General features: G+C 31.9%; 1 protein-coding gene across 1 annotated transcript; it reads left to right on the forward strand.

Moving 5' to 3' along the window:
- Positions 1–1,672: 1,672 nt before the first annotated feature.
- On the forward strand, positions 1,673–11,702 carry LOC121129019 (glutamate receptor ionotropic, kainate 2-like). The gene is given in 12 exon segments (XM_040724665.2): positions 1,673–1,862; positions 2,089–2,250; positions 2,301–2,482; positions 2,568–2,873; positions 2,935–3,090; positions 3,632–3,784; positions 3,851–4,518; positions 7,170–7,307; positions 9,893–10,162; positions 10,808–11,087; positions 11,151–11,198; positions 11,200–11,702. Coding segments are annotated over 12 exon segments (2,751 nt in total). The 5' UTR covers positions 1,673–1,768; the 3' UTR covers positions 11,494–11,702.
- The last annotated feature ends 9,273 nt before the right edge of the window (positions 11,703–20,975 follow it).

Consider the following 20,975-nt stretch of genomic DNA (forward strand, 5'->3'; position numbering starts at 1 on the left):
GATCCACTTCAGTTTCTTTTTCTTTAATGCAGGCTTGGGTGCCATTTTGAATCTCCATCTGATGGAAAATGGTGAATAATTCGACTTTTATTCTTTTTAAATGATTAATGTACCCTCAGCACCCCCTAGTGGAAGAAAAATATACTTCTTGTTGCAACTATATTTGACTACAAAATTGATCACGTGGTCGTAGTTGAGCCATTATGTTTGATAGCTTTAGGTAAGTGTGAAGCAATATAATGTAGCCCAAAAATTCCTTGTCCTTGTGTAAAACATTTTAATTTTTTTTTTATTAAATTCACCATAGAGAGCAAAATAAAGCATTTTCTCCCCTAAAAAATATAAATATTTTGCTTTTGAGGAAAATTAAAAAAAAAAAAAAAAATATGTGATTACTTATTTTTTTCTTTTTCTTTTTGATACTGCTCAATTTAATTAGCGACTGTACACTATAGAGTCAATATATGAGGGAAGACTAAAAAGGTTGATTTCAACAAGAATGAGCTCAAGTGCTTAGAAGTGAGAAATGGTAAAAACAGATTTTTCCTTACCAAGACCAGAATATTAATTGGCAAAACAATTTGTCATAAGACCCCAAGATGTCTCAAAGGTCAGAGAAATTAAGTTTCAGAGAATGTCTTGTATCCATACTTTTTTGGGGGCTTAGAGTCAACTATCTGAGTGTTATGGAGGCTTGAGGTCCTTCTCTGAATCAAGGAGATAGTTGGTAACCCAGCCTACGTGTGGTAGAAGGACAGTGTCACAAAAGGTCTATCTCAAAAACCCTTTTAAGTAGTAGGGCAGGAGTTTAGAAAAAACTAAGATGAAGATCGTCTGCACCCGCTTTATGAACTGCGTGGAGATAGGGATTGAGAATGAAATTAGTTTGATTGACATAAAATCAATTAAATAAACTTTAAACTTGTCGCTAGTTATTAAAAAATAAAAATATATTGATTTGGCCCTGAATTATATATGTTCACCTGATTTTGAGTGTTAGACGAAAGATAAAACTAAGTATTACAAATCCTACCTTAATTTCCTATAATTTATTTAAAGTTGATAATTAGACCCTTTGAAAGATTTCTCAAGACATATTATTTAGTATAATTTTCTTACTTTAGAACTCAAAACTCAATCATTTAAAATTGTTTGAACGGGACGGTTTCAAGTTATAACGACTTGTATTAAAATGTAATTGATGAATAAAAACTGAATTTTATAACATGTAACTAAATTAAAAAAGTAAAAACATTAGTGTTATTTTGGACATGCCTAAACTAAACCAGTGCCAAAGTGGAAACAGTTTTGCTTCTCCTATAAGTTAACTAAACATATGGAAGCGTTTTTGTTTTTTTAATTAACGTTAATTTTGAAAAATTTCACATTTTATTACTGTGATTCAAAAATAATTTTACTTAGCATCAGAACAAAACATTGAATCATAATGAGAAAACATTAGATCTTATTAAAAAAGTAAATATACCTGAAATATTTAAACATATTTAGTTCAATGCTTTAAAAAAATGTAATGCGGCCACACTTTAAAGGAGCAATTTTGACAAAGTGTAAGCTCTTTACAGAAAGGAAAATAGATAGAAAGTTAGGCTGCACACATTAAATGAGTCACATATATATATATTTTTATTATTATTATTTATATTCTCATAGTCTACCTATGGAAAGCTGACTCCCATGCCTGACTGGATAATATAAAGATAACAGTTATTCCCTAGTCTTATTGTTAAAATGATTTAATATCAACAAAATGGTAAAACTTGGATTTATCTTGACGGTTTGTCATCTACTCATACCTCACGCCGTTTCCCAGATGTCATCTCTTCCAGGAAACATTCGCATAGGTAAGTTTCAAGTAACCTCAAGATAGTTAAAGAAGGGCTACTCAACTTCCATGAGAAAAAATCAAGTTGGACAGGATGATATTCATGTTATTTACCTAATTTTTCTCCTCCTCGGGCTTTTGAGTCCAACAATAACACTCGGAACGTATATATTTGGACCACCAGTTGAGTAGTCTTTCTCTAGGATTCAAAACAATGATCTAAAAGTTTTTTCTTATGACATAAGCTGCCATGTTTGATGAAAATGAATACGCTGCAACACATAAAGCTGCATTAGAAACGGCTGTATCCATTATCAATGATGATCGCTCTGTTTTGGGCAAATCGAGACTCATAACAACAACTGCTGAAGTTGTTGCTCGGGACAGTTACAAGGCGGCTAGTGTTGGTAAGTCATATTGGTCAATTTTAGCATCCTAACAACAATTCATTTATCAGCTTGTCAAATGATACGACCCGGAATTGCTGCATTCCTTGGGCCTTTGTCGAGTTCATCAAGTCATTTACAATCATTGGCTAAAATGATACGGTTTCCTTTATTGGAATCAAGATGGGTTTATAATTCTTTCAAACCCAAATATTCTGTAAATGTCCATCCTCACCCATCTGTGGTTGGCAAGGTAATATCAGAAATAAGTTTAATCTTTGAATTTGGCTTTCTTAGGCTTAAAAAAAATGATTTCAAGGATTTCTCTTTTATTTCAGGCTTTAGCAGATTTAGTACGTAAGATTGGATGGAAATCTTTTGTCATATTATATGAAGATGGAACAGGTTTAATTCGTCTTCAAGAATTACTCAAATTACCAAAATCATACGAGAGTCAAAAGATCACTGTTCGCCAACTTTATGAAGACTGGGATGACTATCGACCACTATTAAAAGAAATAAAAAACTCAGGAGAAACTCGTATTGTGTTAGACTGCGATATTGACAAAGTGGAAACCATTTTTAGACAAGCAAAGGAAATCGGAATGATTAGCGATTATTACAATTACTTGATAACATCTCTGGTAACTTATGATAACATGCAGTTTTTATTGAATGTGCCCTTAAATTTTAAACGGATTTCAGGATGTTGAAAGAATAAACCTCGCTCCCTACAAATATGAAAATGTTAATATAACAGGGTTTCGAATTGTGGACACAAACAATCCTGAAGTGGGTGAATATATTGAAGAATGGAATAAAATTTTCAAGGAAGGGCAAGGAAAATTTCATCCCCTTTATGTAAGATTTATTCTTAAGGTACACATCTATCACCCGTTGGATGTAGATGTATTTGAAATAAATCAATCAACTATTTATTTCAATGAGCTTTTCATATTATTATCTTCAAGTCTTACCTATTCTACCTATCAAAGTTGAAAAGTTCTGTGGTTTAAAACGTTTCATATTCGTGGGAATGAAAATTTCACGACAATTTAAATTTTGGAAAAATAAAAATTTCTAATGTGTTGCCAAATTTATAATTTTTCGGCAACTTTACTTCTTATAGCTTTAACAAAAAATATTCTTCTTATGAGTATTCGAATTGTTCATTAGTTGAACTCAAATTAGCTCTGGTTCTTTCACGCCATAAATATTTTGAACCATAGAACCTTTTCATTTTGTAAAGAAAAAATGTTGAGGTTTGAAACTTTATATTATGTAGAGTTCAATAGACAATATATTGTCAATTTAAAGAACATCGTGACGTGTACACTTCCGATAGATCTGGAAACTCACCTTTATAAATATTAGATTTCAAAAGTATATTTTGCATTTACAGACTGAAAATGTCCTAATTTTTGATGCTATGCGAACATTTGCTAAAGCATTGGATGACTTGGGCTCATTGAATAGACTTGAAATCAATCCATTTAGTTGTGAACAACCCAAACCTTGGATGTACGGAGATAAACTAATGAACTACCTTCATCATGTAAAGTGATATACACGCATTTTAAGAATATTTTTATTTAATACCACATAAATTGAAATAACGCAGGTAGAAGTGACGGGATTAACTGGTGAAATAGTATTTGATTCGAACGGACTTCGGACTGACTTTAAATTAGAATTGATGGAAAAGCAAAGAGACATCATGATAGTGTCAGGGATCTGGACTCCAGAAGTTGGTGTTAACTACACACAAACTGCTTCACAGGTTGAGGGTCAAATAGTAGAAAAGCTACAAAATAAAACATTAAGAGTCACTACAGCAAAGACAACTCCATTCGTGATAGCTAAAAAATTAGATGTTCCAAAGGAAGCTCTTGAGAGAATGAGCTTCGAAGAAAAGTATGAAGGCTATGTTTTGGATCTCTTAGAATACCTCTCCAAGGAGGTCAAATTCAAGTATAAATTTCATATGGTGGGAGATGGAAAATATGGTAGCGTGGATCCAAATACAGGAGAGTGGAATGGAATGATAAGAGAACTCCAAGACCAAAAGGCTGATATGGCAGTTGTGGATTTATCAATGACGTCACAGCGACAACAAGCCGTGGATTTTACAATGCCTTTTATGAATACAGGGGTGGGAATTTTGTATAAAAAGAAAACCCCTCCTGCTCCTAATCTATTTTCCTTCCTTTCACCTCTATCATTGGATGTTTGGATTTACATGACCACCACTTATCTGGCAACCTCTATTCTTATGTACCTTCTTGCAAGGTTCGTGTTTTTCATGATTTTTAAATCCATGTTAGGGATATATATCGGCCCCATATTTTGACTTTCTGCCAATTTTTGTCCTAAATCTTAAGATTACATCCAAATCAGATGCAAAAGACTTAGAAAAATCTTTGCTAAATGATTAAATCATATATTTTTTAGCCAAGGTTGTCTTCATCAATGAATCTTCATTCATTTTCTTTAAAAAATATATTATACTTAAATGAAGCCTAAATTAAAAAAAAGGGTTCAATTGACGGACTTTAATATTAGTGAATAAGATGCCTCCCAGAAGGCCCTTTAAAATTTACAACTTTTTTAAGGACCGATAACTAGGACGGGACCGATTTTAAGTCCCAAATTAAGACTTGATATAGCTTCAATTTATGTTGATCCTTGATTGGCCAAATTAAGAAAGAGTGACTCAAAAACCGTCAGTTCTATAAAAAAAAAAAAGCTTTTAAATTAGATTTAACAATTAAATAAAATCGAAATTCAGATATATATTTAACCTCTTAATTTCTTACATACTTTATTTTATTATTCAACTTTCTAGAATTAAAAATAGGTTGAGTACTGTATCAAATATTTGATCATGTACCCGTAAAATCCCGCCAAAATACTATGATTCCATATATGCAATCACTGGCCAATAAAGGGATAGTATGTTTGCAACTTATTTTCCTCAAGAAGGAATGATTTCAAACAACTGCCTAAATATAAATAAACCAAATGATTTATTAGATTATTATTATTATAATTTAGAATTTGATGATAAAAAACAATTTTTATTAAGAACAAAAGTCCTTTAATTGATCATTTGTATTTTTAGTTGTTTCCATGTATTATTTTTCCCTGAAAAAATATCTAGTGTATGATTAAAACTGAGGATCATAGAGGAGTCTTTGTTAAATTTGGCCTAAATTCGGTTTGATATGATTAGTCATGAATTCATAATTAGCCAAATATATTGTAGCGGTCCCTCTCCTTCAATCATCAGTGTGGTGTTCTTAAAACTCTTATTCCAGACTTGATTCACAAAATGTAAAAGGAAATTTTTTCGTAAAAGGTGAAGAAGGTGATCCTTTTGATTCTTCGCTATTTCTGATTAGCAATAACAATATTTACTCCAGATTCAATTTGAATCATCTCGTGAAAGATCTTAAAATGAATAAAAAATTATTTAAGACTCTTTTATATGCAGATGATCCAACAATTTTTACAACAGGAAAGTAAAATCCCAACTTCATTTAAAAAAAAAACGTCATTGATAAACTTGCTGAATTCAAAGGAACTTCAAACTTGAAAATAAACATGACTAAAACAGAATACGTCACCTGTCTAATGAAACCAACTTGAAACGGCATTTTGAAAACTCTTGGTACGTATCTGTAAGCACTCTCCTTGGTCCTGAAGTCTCTTTGAACATATCTTATCCCAAGAAAATGTCAATAAAGGGAATTACGAAAATATCGTGCAAAAGTAACAATGGAAGAAAATGATATACATTGTGTTGTATGTTACAAAATTAGAAAAATGACGAATCTGGGACATACTGGTCCTTTTCACAAATTGTTTAACTCTTGAGATGCACACCGTTTTCCAAAAACAATTGTAAGAAAATAGTCTCTCTCAAGAAATATCTTGTTTGGAGAGATAAAATACAATTTATCTTCAACGATCCCCTTATTATCTCACTAAATAGTTTGGTACAGGTTTCAGTCGACACATAAGTATTTTTGAAAAATCAAAATCTTAGTTGGCTAAAAATGTTCATAGAAAATGAAGATGTTTGGCCAAAAAGAGTCAATTAGCCATTCGAAATATCAACTGGAATATATGGTTTCTCAGATAGAATATTATTTGGACTGAATGAAGTTTTCAAAAAAATAAAGACCTTGATTAATTCTTGGTACAAAATGTCAGTTTCTTGGGAAAGTTCAATTGTGGTTACTCTCATTGCCTTAGGTCCTGATGACCCACTCAACTATAAACCTCACCTTTGAAGGTGTCAATTAATATTATACAGAGCATACCCCAATATCAACAGTCGAGCTAAAAAAATTCGAAGGAAACATTGCTGATGGGATTTTTCATGCAAAGGTCAATTCCTTAACTCGTGGCACTAATTTCCTACAACAAGTCTCACCAATCCTAATTTTTATAGGAATTATTTCAGTGGAAAGCAAAAAAAAAAACACGACTAAACTAAGTTTCATGGTAATAAAGTACTAGAAGTATCTTGGTGTCAGATTGGTTCAATGCTCTTACAATGAGAGCAGAAAATGACTTCAAAGTGGGTTTTATAATAGCAAAGCCTCCCAGATAATATATAAATACAGATCCAAAATTACTACTCTTCTTGTAGGTCTGAACTAAACAATTGTGAGATATATGAGCTCACTTTTAAACTATATTAAATTTTGGGGTTTTATCGTAAGAAGGGGGGGGGGACCTTTGCTCATCTTTTCCCAACTCTTCAATCTTTTATGCACTTTGAAATAACTGTAGAAAGCTTTATTAACTTATTTTTTGTAATTTTAAACAACACTACATTTCTATGCTTTACGCAGACTTTAATTTCAGTTCGGACCGAACTGAAAAAAAAATCTTTATATCTTTAAATATATATATATATGGGCTTTTTACAGAATATCTCCGTATGAATGGGAAAATCCTCATCCATGTAAGGATGATCCTGAGGAGTTAGAAACCTTATTCAATCTCAGAAATGCACTTTGGTTCGGAATTGGCTCATTTTTATGTCAGGGATCTGATATTCTCCCCAAGTAAGCCAAATCCTTGAAATCAAAAACTATATAAGAGTGGGAGTCTAACTTGTCCCTTAATTATTTTTTGCGCATCGCTTAACCCATTCTGTTTTCTATTATTCCATACATCATACAATATCCATAATCTTATCTATACATAGCTTAGCATTCTTCAGTTTGCTGTTTTTTATATTCCTTTCTTAATAGTTTTGATGAATTTGATTCCAAATGATTGTTTGGGAGAATGTCAGATCATGTAATAGAAAAGCAAATAATATGCAGGCTTGGATATGGAGCGGTAAATGAGGAAGAACGGCTTCATTTGCCCGTTCATTTCTTTAACCCTTTTTTATTGTTCAATAAAGACATCGTTTATCTCAAGAGCAACGCTTAAACCAAGTGGTGTAACAACAATAACCATTTAAACAATTTTTCCCCAAATTTAGTTGGCTAAGAGAATATCAGGGTATTACTCTTTAACTAAGTATGGAACCTTCATGAACTCGCCTTTGTTACAATGTGAATTCTTCAATCACCGAGTTAAAAAAAAATTTGGAGCCAACTAAATTTGGAAAATAATTGATCATAAGGTAGTGCTTTCTTGTTTTTATAAATGGAAATAAATTAACAAATGCGCACCAGAAATGATTTTTTTTTAAATGAACGCACAAAGTGTAAACGGGTCCAAGCCTGACAATATGTTATACATACAATCAACCAGTCAGCTCTTAATTCTTAACTATTGATACCAAAACTAACTAACTATATATTGATGCTACCGGTATCTCCACCCGCTCTTAATACTCTTCCTTCCCCATCCCCGCCCTCAATTACCCAGCCCCTTTCATTATATAATTTCCCCATCTTAATAATCATAATTAATTAATATTCATAATAATAAGCAACAATAACTCGATGATAAAAAATACAAGAGTGATCCACTCTTGTGTTCTCACACAAATCAATACCCTGTTCTTCCCCAAAACCATTGTTTTTTTTTTCTACCTACTTTTTACAGAATTACCCCTCAGGAATGGGAAAATCCTCACCCTTGCAGTACCCAACCAGAAGCTTTAGAAAATTTATTAACTCTTGTTAATTGCTTATGGCATAATTGGGGCTCAATTATGCAACAAGGTTCAGACATTGCTCCCAAGTAAGGCTTCATGTTTCTAACCAAGTTGGGGTTTATTGTTATGTAAAGCATTTATGTAAAAATTTAATATGTTTTTGCATGTGCATTATTCAAATAGCTCTTTGCAATTTTAAAGATATATATCATAGATTCCAACATTAAAACCATACACATTCATAAGTATGGTTATAATTTGTGCATGGAATTTGATTGTTTTTATGTAGTTAACGTTTTCATAAAATATATTAGGTATAGTAAAATAAAATCAATTTTTTTCGGAAAGATGGCTTTACTAATGGATATCTTGAGTTGCATAGGTGTGACCAGTACATGCTACATGGTGTTATAAGCATAAGATCTCGTAATCAAATAACATTTCAAAAGTTGTGAGAGTATTTGAATAAGGTTTCTTAGAGTTCCCATCAAAGATGAACACTATTAAAGAGAAAATACGCTATATTTGTAAAAGTTTTCTCTGTTAAAGGTAAAAATATATGCCAAACAGGTGAAAATGTACAGAGTATATATTAAGGTTTTAACAAATTAACAGTCCATTTTGTGCAATTTTTAAGTCAAAGATATTTATATCTTGCTCTAGGAAGCCGATTGTCGATAAAATGATAGAAAATGTATGACATGTAGATATTATTTTGATTGTGCAGAAGCTACAAATTGAACAGAAAAACACTTTAGAGTAAAGTTTGATTTAAAAAAGATACGAATTATGGTGGACCATGGGAATTAACGCTACAAAACGTGATGGAACGAATTTCCATATGTAAATCCCAAGAAAATTAACTTATTTGGATGCATCTATATAATAGTGTGTACTTGACTTCAAGGGATTGCCATTTACTCTGTCGAAAGATTGAAAAATTTGACACAATAGAAGTATATCAAATTTACTGTCCTAATTTTTTGACAATGGGGACAAGGAGTTTTATAAAAGAAGAATATTGGAATTATCTTTAAAATGACTATAAGTTATAGAAGCAAAACTGTGAATCTTAATTGGATAAAATCTTTCATTTCAATATAGAAAATTGATTTATTTTGCTATATCTAATAATAAATATTTACTTAATAATACATACCTAGTAGGTATATATTATGTAATTTGATCGTTATTTGAAGACAAGAAACGTAGGGTGAGTGTGCTGCTAATTATATTTATTTCTTTACTTATTAACTAGCGGATTCAGTGGTAGATTCAAGACTCAAAGACCTGACAGTTGAGTGATAATTAATTCATTATACTTTTATATCGTATCTCGTTATAGTATATTAATATAATATCTAAGTTTAACAACAATCCCTTTAACTCCTAATATGGTTAAATCTCCTTTTTAGTTTTTTGTTGATTTTTATAGCTTTATTAACCCTGAAATCCCACATTTTTGTTGAGAAAATACAATTGCGTCATGTCTAAAATATATTACAAAATATTCCTTTTTTTATTTGTACCAAGAGCCATTTCAACCAGAATGGTTGCAGGAATGTGGTGGTTCTTTACTTTGATTATGATATCATCCTACACTGCAAATTTGGCAGCTTTTTTAACTGCTGCTAAAATGGATGTTCCTATTAATTCAGCTGAAGATTTGGCTAAACAAACGAAAATAAAGTATGGAACTTATGGCTATGGCTCAACCAACGCCTTTTTCAAAAGTTCAACTATTCCAACTTATCAAAAATTAAATGCTTTTATGGAATCTGCAAAGCCTAGTGTGTATACTGGGTAAGTACTTAATTGGGAATAAATCACAAAGTAGCGAAACAAAAGCCACCAGATGAGTATTTGTACAAGGCAGTAGCCGTGGCAATACTATTTATCCCCACAAATAGAGTTGAAAATAGCGTTTACTAGAAAAGTTAAAATATGAAATATAATTTAAATTTTCAATTTTTTTCCAAAAAAAATATTTTTAAATTTTTTGAGAACAACTGTGGATTGTTACAACACAAAAATATTTTCCTAAAAAAAAATATTACTTTATCCATGAGAATCAGTTTTTACTCAATTTCTCACAAGAATTTAACAAAAATTTAATTAGTTTTTTTACAATAATCTCCATTTATTTGACAATTTACTATCAATTTTTTGGCTTTAGCTTTTTTGATGCAAAAGAAAAAAGGACTCTTACAACTTTCCCTAGCCTGTCCGACAAATGTATTTATGTATGTAAATAAAATTGTCATATATTGAGTACTCACTGTGCAAACTTTTTGTTACTACATTTCCTACATATCATGCCTTTGCAAATCCTTCTTCTAAATTTTGTTTTACAATGATTCTGTTTGCTTTGAGAGTCTAAGAACTGGAACTTATACATATCAATGCTAGTTTTGAACCCATACATTAAATAATAATATTTATTTTCAGTGGTAATTCGGAGGGAATTGATCGCGTCATTAAGGAAGACGGAGCTTATGCTTATTTTATGGAATCTGCTGCAATAGAATACAATTCAGAACGAAACTGTGACCTTACGCAAATCGGGGGTTTATTGGACAGTAAGGGTTATGGAGTTGCCTTACCTCCGGGGTCTCCTTATACACTTGCCATCTCAGCAGGGATTTTGTCTCTTCAGGAAAAAGGCGTTCTTCAAAGACTTAAAATCAAGTGGTGGAAAGAGATCAAGGATGAGAATATTGACTGCGGGGTAAATAGTCAAGGAGTTTCTATTACGAGGAGTTTATAAATTAATTTATGTTCTTGATATTAGGGAGGTGCTGCTGAAGATAGTGCTCAACTGGGTTTACCAAATCTAGGAGGGGGTTTTTATTGTACTACTGGCTGGAGTTATAATTTCATGCTTTATTGCTATCTGTGAATTTGGATGGAAAAAACGACATCTCGCCGTGGATAAGGAAGAGTCTCTCATGAAAGCAATGGTGGGCGAATTAAAGTTTGCAATGGATTGTACATCAGGAGATACTAAACCTATAGCAAAATCAAAGACGTCCATTAATGAATACTCAAAATATGGTTCATTGAGTGGGACTTATGATAAAATCAGGAAAAGACCAGACAGCCCCTATGCAACATTTAATGACAATCAATTATAGGAAGAAAATAAACATGGTCACAAAGTTTGCTCTGAAAAAATGTAACATTTTTGTTAAAATATGATTTAGTGAGTAGATTTACAATGTGTCTGTGTATATTTGCAACAAAATATTTCTATAAACTTTAGATAATTGATTTAATAAGAACAATCCTACTTAGACTTTTCTTTAGTAAAAAATAAAAAATAATTTCAAAGATTTACAAACAATTAATAAACCACTATTTTTTCTGTGTTCGTAGAGTTACATGAAGTGTCATGGGGGGGAATATCCTGGTAGCAGTATTTGTCAATGGATTTCCTCCCTGATATCTTCCCATTAAGGAGATGTGAAATAACAAGTGCTTCTTGTTCTCTTAAAGTCTCAAATAGTTTAGCCGTATTTATTGGCGTTGTAACAGTTCCACTGCAGAAACTTCCCTGAGCTAAAATAATCTTCTAATTCACAATGAACCTCTGTTAAATCTTGTATTAAGTCCATACCACAAAAGATAAGTTTTCTTTCGTGTTCTAGATATTGTGCTTTAACTCTTTAAAGTCGATGTGCTGCGAACAGAACACGCTCTGCGAAGATTTCTTCAATAAGGATTCATATTTAGCACAGATGAGAAGGAGATGAAGTTTGCGGGATCGGAAGCAACTGGAAAATCGTCAATGTCGTAGAATGGGCACTGAATTCGTATTTTTATGGTTTTGATTAAAGTTATATTGCAGATATGTATCTTGATCTGGGTCATTACAGATGATTTTGGAACGATTGGGTAACTTAAAAACGTTTCTACTCATATGCGAGGCGTTTTGTCGGAAGAAATCTAGGATGAAACAGGGTACTGCTTCATCTTCTGTTCCTTTAAGATATTCTTTGCAGTGTTTTCAAGAACAAATCCTGCATTTAGATTCAAAAAATAGAATGGCGTTTTTGAGTCCATGGACATTTGCATGCCATTCTACGGAAGGGTTAGAATAGAAACTAAAACAAAACACAAAGTTGATAATTTATATTCTGTATTAATACATCAAAAAGTAAAACGGGCCTTAATGTGAGGAAGTATCGAGTGATCGAAAATTCTATTAGTACATGAATCTTAATTTAAGTAACATACTTTACTATAACATACTTGAGCATACGTGTGATTATCTTGGGACAACTGAGGAGAAAGAAGAGGCTGGGGAAATATAACAACATACCTTCTATTACGTCTGTAGAAGTTCGAGCTACTCTCTTCTAATCTTACGCTCTCTTCTGGATTCCCCCTTACAATCCTTACATGCCCCCACAAGAATGAAATTAAACAAAGATACCATGAGCTGATACTCATTAATATGTAATACTAAAAACCCTAGAGCATAAGAAACATCAAGTCATGATCTAATGGGGGTATTTTTAATGACATAGCATGTGTGACGTCAGCATTGTTGTTATTGGCCGTCTTGGGGCATAACAATCAAATTTTTTAAGAAAAAAATCCATTTATTATTCGGTATTAGGCACTTTTCCCTTAAATTATTTTGCCTCAGGACATTTTTCATAAAATTATATAAATTAAATAAGAATAGAATTATTTCAAAAATTTCAATGCATAGAATATACAATCAAAAGTTCACTATATAATGAATTTGAACCCAAGACAAAATAAATAATAATAATAGTACAGTATAGTAAGAAAAGAAAAAACTGGACAACGATTCGAACTGAAGATGTGCTTATCAATACTCTGTTATTAATTATTATTAGACATGATGGAATATTTATGTTAGAAAATACTCATGGATTGACGAGCAAGCATAATACGAGGCAAAATCACAATTAGGTACATCATTATTCCAAGAGAAAACAAACATTTAAAGCGTTTTATAGATATACTCACTATACATTTTGACTAAAAAAATTTCCAAAGGAACATTAATTTCAACCAAAAATAAACAATAACGACGTTAAAAACCTCATTCATTTATATTTTAGGGTGAAATATCCTTGAGGAAAAATGGTTTTAAGGTGCAATGGTTTAAGGCAAAATGTCTAGAGGCAATATAAATTAAGTAAAAGTACATGGATTCAGATTAAGGAAAATGGTGAACCATTTATTGCCTTGAATGTCAATAATAGTTCGTTATTAAGGTGACATACACAATAACGAAATTCTCTGATTGATAATTATCATTATAATATAAGGGCAACACCAGCTCCCTCAAGAAGTGTATACTCATATTGACCTTGCGGTTAATAAAAGTATATTTTGTTTGCTCATACTCTATTGGAAAGTTAAGAAATAAAAAGATGTATCAAAATATCTGTTTCTAATATCTAGCTTTATGATATAGTGGGTTTTAACATGACCTCAAAATTTTGATGTCGTCCATTTGGCGGCCTAAACAGGCAATTTTTTTGTAAATGAAAACTCTTTTTTGATTAATATTAAGGAAACAAGTGAACTAATTGATCTCAATAAGCAGGGGTGTGCGGTGGAAGGCCTATAACCCTCACCCCCAAAAATAAAGAATTATTCCTTATTTCTACAATAAATTAAATTTCACAATTTTTTTTTTGCAAAGTACTTAACTTTTTATGTTTTTCTCAAAAAAAAATTCATTTTCTATAAATAGCTGTGGATTTTTGAATTTTTCTTCCTCCAAAAAATTTAATTATTGATTTTTTTCCAACAAATTTAATGTTCAAAATTTGATACTTGGACTTTTTTCCTCACAAATTAAATATTTTTATTTTTAAATTTTTTGTATAAAATTTTTTTTTTTTTTTTTTTTTTTTTTTTTTAAGAGCTGTGGATATTTGAATTTTTTTCGGAAAAATTTAATATTTGAAATTTATTTATATATTTTTTTTAAAGAGCTGTTGGTATTTCAATTTTTTTCCGAAAAATTTAATATTTGAAATTTAATTTATCAAATATTTTTCCAAAAATATTTCATTTTCTGTAAATAACTGAGGGATTTAATTTTTTTTTTTACAAAAAATTTAATATTTGATTTTTTTGCAGAGAACTACAATTTTTTTGCTTAAGGGACTTAAATGTAAACCCGGCTACTTAAAAATATTTAAGAGATAAGTAGCATGGCTGTCATGACAATTTATGAGATCAGCTGTGAGGGGAAGAAAAATTTCTAAATTGTACTTCGAGCCTAACAAGGACTTACATATATATAAATTTAATTTCCTTACACATAAGTCTTCTTAAATATCCATTATAATATCATATACCTAAGTATTTTTTAAGTAACTAGTAAAAAAAATAATTTAAAATTATAATTTGTTGAAAAAAAATAAAAAAATCATTTATAAATATAATTAGTTCTTAAAAGGCAGTCAAGCTCTTTGGATCATTTTCTTCTGAATGGAGAGTGTGCTTCTAAAGACTTTTTCTACAGTCTGCTCTCTTTAGAAATGCCTCTTAATTGACTCAAATTCAATTCAAATAATTTTTTACTGCACAATTCTCCACATTGCGAGTGAAGGAAGTGAGCTCCATATTTATTGTTTTGTTAATTTAGTTTCCTTTCTAAAGTTTTAATTTTTCCTTGGTATTCCTAGTTTTTGATTTAGAGTTGGTGATTTTATTTCCTTTCCTAAGGATTGATGAGGCCGATAGGAGCTTAGAGAGGTTGCACTCTATTTCTTTTAGTCTTGAGCTTAGACCTCTTGTACGAGTGGTTAATGAAATTTTTTAGAGTGATGTGATTAAACGTAAGGTACAAATTTTTCATCCACGAGGCTTGTGAATTATTTTAAATTCTTAGGGGTTTATTGTTTAGTAAAGGGGGGGCTATTATTAGGGTAGTTTATAAAAATATTAACTTTGGAAGTTAAAGAAATTTTTTTATTTCCCTGATAGATTATTAATTTATATAAAATATTAGTTTGTCAAGCAAAAAAAAAAAGAGAGTCATTTTAGTCTGGGAAACTTAGGTTAACAAAACTATTAGTCTTCAAAACGGACAATAAATACTCTTTAGTTTTTGATAATTATAAATTATATGGGGTGTTACATTGAATATGTTAAAGAGGTTCAGCCTAGTAATAATTTTTATATTCCTATGGGTTATAATTTTAAAGTTAATTCTTTCTGATAAGTTATAGAGTTGGGGTATAGGTTAAGGCATAGGGGGAGAATAAATTTGGACAAGCTTAGGCCCTTCGAGTGCATTTATGGATGTGGACCTCATCCATAAATGTCCACATGAATTTGTGTGTATTGTGGATCAGTTAATTATATTTAATGTGTATTTTTTTATACAGGGTTCTGAAGCAAAACGTGGACTGAAGTACTCATTTTAGAAATATGTCAATAATTTAATTTTTGATAAATAAATTTGAATTTTTCTTAACAAAACCTTGAAACACGACCTTTGTAAACATGTTCCCACAATATAGCTACCCTCAGCAGCAATTACAGCCTCCCCACGGTGGTGGAGATCCTTGCAGGAGTTAATAATTTCTTCTACTCCTATACACTGGCGGCCTTCAGGGTGATTTCCAGTTAGTCTCCTTCTCTAAAATCTACCTATTACTGTGAGGATTTTTGATCCTACGGAATGGAAGAAAAACATAGTTTCGAGACCCGTCCGAAACAAAAAGTGCCTTGCAATGGTTGATAAATATAAGAATCCGACTGATCTATTGAGCTTCCTAGCTTTAACAATTGAATAGAATAAGGAGATCTTCACAGTTTGAGGTTTAAAGTTGGAATATATTTTATTATTAAAAATTGGTTTTTTATTACAAATCGCTTGTAACGATTTAAAATATAATTTAATTATATAGTTATAACTATAATAATTATTCCACAGTCAATTTCAAACTTATAAAAACGCATAATGTCCAAGCCTAAAATGAGATATTGAAGATCGGCGACTGTGTTCAAAATAACCTCCTTAAAGCGCGAATCGAAATATATTATAAATATTTTCCAAATACATTAATCTTAGCCCATTTACTGAGAATAGCATTATTGATGTAGGACTAAGAGTACATTTCCTTACAAGACTCGATAGAATAAAGGATATGGAAGCTCCATTGTCGAGAAGAACATAAATTAAAAAATATATATATATTTCGTCTATTAGTATTACATATAATATATCTTTATATATATTTATTATAATGATTAGATTTGTTAATTTAAATTATATAAATATACTAAAGTCACAATTTTCTATGCATTTTTAAAAGAGTACAAATTGGCAATTAACTAATTATATGTTAAAATTTCGAATGTAGTAACTCAAAAGCACCTTCCAATTTTTTATATCTTAAAATGTGTACAAGTGAGTATCCCATTTTTGGTAATCTGATTATCTGTTATGTATGGAGGAAAAATATATATTTGAAAAGGTTTAGTCTTTAAAGTTATGGTGCTGAATTTCAAAAGATTTATTATGATTCCTTTGTATAATAGAATAAATTCTAGGATATTTAAAGTTTATTTCTATTTAAAAAAAAGTTGTATTTATCATTAGAAGTAGCTTGCTCAATATTAACAAAAATGTTCAAGGCGAATCCCCCTGAAACGGAATGATTTTATGGATACAATAACAACAACTAGTTTAGCTGTTGAAATAATCGTTTGATTATATGCACGAAAAACATTCGTATATATTATATAAAAACTCACAATGCCATTCCACAACGATACCCTCAATAAAATTGATTTCGTACCTCTTCTTCCAACACAATTTCGTGACTCTACTCTCCTAGAAGCACCTAGAGCTCCGCTTCTTCATGAATACACAACTGGTAAGAAAGGGTACCTGAATGTAATATTCAGTTGCCATCGATACTCTTAAGGACAAACAGATGAATCAAAAGTCCTACTGGAAATGTACACTCTACCACAAAGTTTGTTCATATATTTTTTAATTTATAAATGCTATTGACCTTGAAATTGATCAGAAATGTGTCTTTAAATGGGGTCTTCTACGTCACTGATTAAAGACTTGATGCATGGATAAATATATTTAATTATACAAAACCTATCAGAGAGGAAATCCTCAACATGGTTGCGGGTTGTCACTGGTAAAAAGCACCCTTGAAGTCGATGTCGAATGCTGAACAAATTATGCTTTTAATTATATGGAGAAACAATTTTCTTAGGGTCAAACAAATTTAGAGTTTTGGTGAAATGCCACTACTTATTTCCACCTTTTCTGAATTCCTGTCGTCACCATAAAACATGCGTCACTAGGACAGCATTTTCGTCAGTAGTCCTCAACTTTTATCTTTTTCTTTGATTAATTATTAGCTTTATTTATATTAATGATGGGATGAAAAATCCAAAAGCAATTTTAGTAAAAATTACCGATTCCAATTCTTTAATATTTTAAAAAATAGTTCAAAAGTAACATTTTGCTATGGAAGGCGTCTACAGGATTTTATTTTATATAATTTATAGCTATTCACGAATGATCATTTTTTTGGAATCGTCTAGCTGTTCTAAGAAATATTTCGAAAATTAAATTTGGAATATAAAATTTTTTGAACAAAAATATCAAATGTTACTCTATGGAAGAAAAATTAAAAAAATTAAGGGTTAAATCATACTAATATAAAAGGTTGCATGAACGATACACTATAACTTCCACAACAATTATTTTGACAACAAACAATAGTCATCATGGAACAAGCAAGAAGAGACACCATCCTCGAATCGGCTCGCGCGGGAAACAAGGCTTATACTATCTACAAGCTTCTTACCTACTCCAAGACCACGGTGTACCGGGTCTTCAATGCCTCGGAGGTGGAAGGTCTGCCGCAAGGCCCACAACATGAGAAGTGACCGAATCTGCACTCCCTGCTTCCTTGAAGGCATCTGGAAGTCCATCAAGGCTTCACCGGGGACTTCCTTGTACAGGTTGGCCAAGAACCATGGAGTGAGCAAGCTGCTGGTCTCCAAGGCTGTGAATGAGGACCTCGGGTACAGGTCATACCGAATGGCCAAACAACACATCCTCACGGCATCCATGAAGGCCACCAGGCTCACCAACGGTAAGCGTCTCCTCAATGACCTGAAGAGCCATGGGAGAAGAATCATCTTCTTCTCCGACGAGAAGCACTAGACTGTCGACAGAAGCTACAACGTCCAGAATGACAGGTGGCTTGCCAAGGAGAGAGAAGAGCTCCCTGCAGTCTTCACCACAAAGTTCACGGCCTCCGTGATGACCCTGGGTGTCATCTGCAGCACCGGTGAGGTGATGCCTCCTTTCTTCTTCAATCCCAAGGAAAGGGTTAACGCGATAAGGTACTGCTAAGTCATGGAGGAGTTCGTCATCTCCTGGATGAAGGATACGGGCGTTGGGAGGGAATACATATTCCAACAAGACTCAGTGCCCGCACACATCGCCATGAGGACCACTAACCTCTTCAACTCCCACGACATCACTTTCTGGGATTGCAACACCTGGCCTTCCAACTCACCCAACCTCAATCTGTGTGATTACTACTGGTAGGGGAAGTTTGAGAGGGAGGTGTGCAAGGTCAGCCACAAGAGCATCGCGGCCCTGAAGGGATCCATTACGAGGGAGTGGAATGCTGTTGATTCCGCGGAAGTCACCCAGGCATGCAAATCCTTTAGGGCAGGATGGAGAAGATGGTGGCTGCTGAGGGAGGACATGTTGAATAAATTTTTTTTTTAAATCCTGTCTAACTCTTTCATATTAACAAATACACTCCAAATTCCATTTTTATCAACCAGGTTGAATTTAAGATAGTTCCAATTTATCGTGAACACCTTGTACATAAGAATCGGAGAAGCAAATAAAACATTATTTTTTCTTTGCGGATTCCGATTCCAGAAAAAGGACCCTATTCTCCGATTAGCAATTCCAATTCCGATTAATCGTCTCATTATTAATCAATATATAAGATTTTTTTAAAGAAGACAAAATTTATATCTTGTGTATAAACACAAAAAAGAAAATTTGTAACAAGGTTTTTATTGACCTATCGACTAAACCTAACTCAAATGGAGATCAGTAGTCTCTAACTCAAGTATATATCATTCGTTAATGCTCAGTTCAAATCTCTCCAACGAGTACTTGAGCACAGTTTCTCCCTCATGGGTGTTGGTGTAAAGGAATATATGGTATGGTAAACCTATTTATGACTCTACTGCAACGGTGGATATAATTAAACATAGCTCTTCAAAGAGAGATTTTTTCAAAGGGCTAGAAAATCCCAAAGGTGAAGAGAAAGAAGCATTAGAGTATAAAATTCTTATTTTGCGTGACCTGCATCAGAACTCAAAATCTTTATTAAATCCAGGAAAACTTCTTTCCTCTAATGAGATCTGGAATGAATCATAAACATCCAGCCCTTTGCACTTGCAAATGAGAGGTTCGTCTTCATATAGCAAAGACTGTGGGAAGTTTTTTAATAGCGTTTTTCATTCCTTTTGTGCCAATACTTCAAGAGTTCTTGTCTTTGCACATAAATATACCAGATCAGAATGATGAAGAAAGTAAAGCCACAATTTAATTTGGGGTTTTGAGAAAACTATCACAGGAAAGTCAAGCAATGCATTTTGCCCTGTTAAGTGGCAAAGCTTTCACCGCCGTAAAGATGACTAATAATGAACCAGTTTGCAGGTAAGATCTGAGGGCAATAATTATATCTGTATGTGCGAGGTATGCTGCTTTCTTCTCAAAATTCCTAAAATGATAGGTATCTTCTTGGCCCTGGATCTAATAAGATATCGGATATATAATTCCCTTCCTTACCATTCAACATTGAGGAGGATCGTCCGGCAATATAAACTTTTCATAAAGAAAGTGAAATCCTCGATTGGAGCTGTATTTTTATTTTACTGTGTTGTTGTTACTTTATTTTATCCCTGTTGAATTTTATTTTGTTAGTTTTATTTAAATATTTAAGTTGTTCTTTAGTCTTTGGTTAGGTAGTCTAATTTTAAACTATAATGTTTATTTCTGTTTTTAGCAACGCAATTCTTACTAACTTTTTTATTGTATTTTTGTATTTATTTTGTAAATATATCAAAAATATAAATAAAGACCTTGCAAATAAAACCTTTAATAAAAAACAACAATAGGAAATATGTTCAATTTATTATTTCACATCATTTATACATATAAGATAAAATCTAATAGATCCTGCACGTCATTAATTATGGAAATAGTTTTTAATTTCCTGGGATGAGTTGAGATACTCAAAAATGTTATATATACTTTAAAACCTTAATTGTATGTATTTTTGAGACTCAATTTTACTCCGATATGATCTTCCAAATAGAATTTATATATTTGTAGTTTTTTAAATAAGATAATGAAAAGGGAACATTTAAACACCAACACGTTACCATAGAGGAGAAGGGCCTAAAACTACGTCAATTATCTTCGGAGTGGGGGGGGGGGGTGGAAGAGTCAAATGAAAAACATGTAGACATGAATAATAATATACTAAGATGGTGTGATAAACGTCGTAAGAGCAGGGGACAATAATTTGAAAAATTATAATAG

Source organism: Lepeophtheirus salmonis, chromosome 14, assembly GCF_016086655.4.
Source record: "Lepeophtheirus salmonis chromosome 14, UVic_Lsal_1.4, whole genome shotgun sequence".
Lineage (NCBI taxonomy): Eukaryota > Metazoa > Arthropoda > Copepoda > Siphonostomatoida > Caligidae > Lepeophtheirus > Lepeophtheirus salmonis.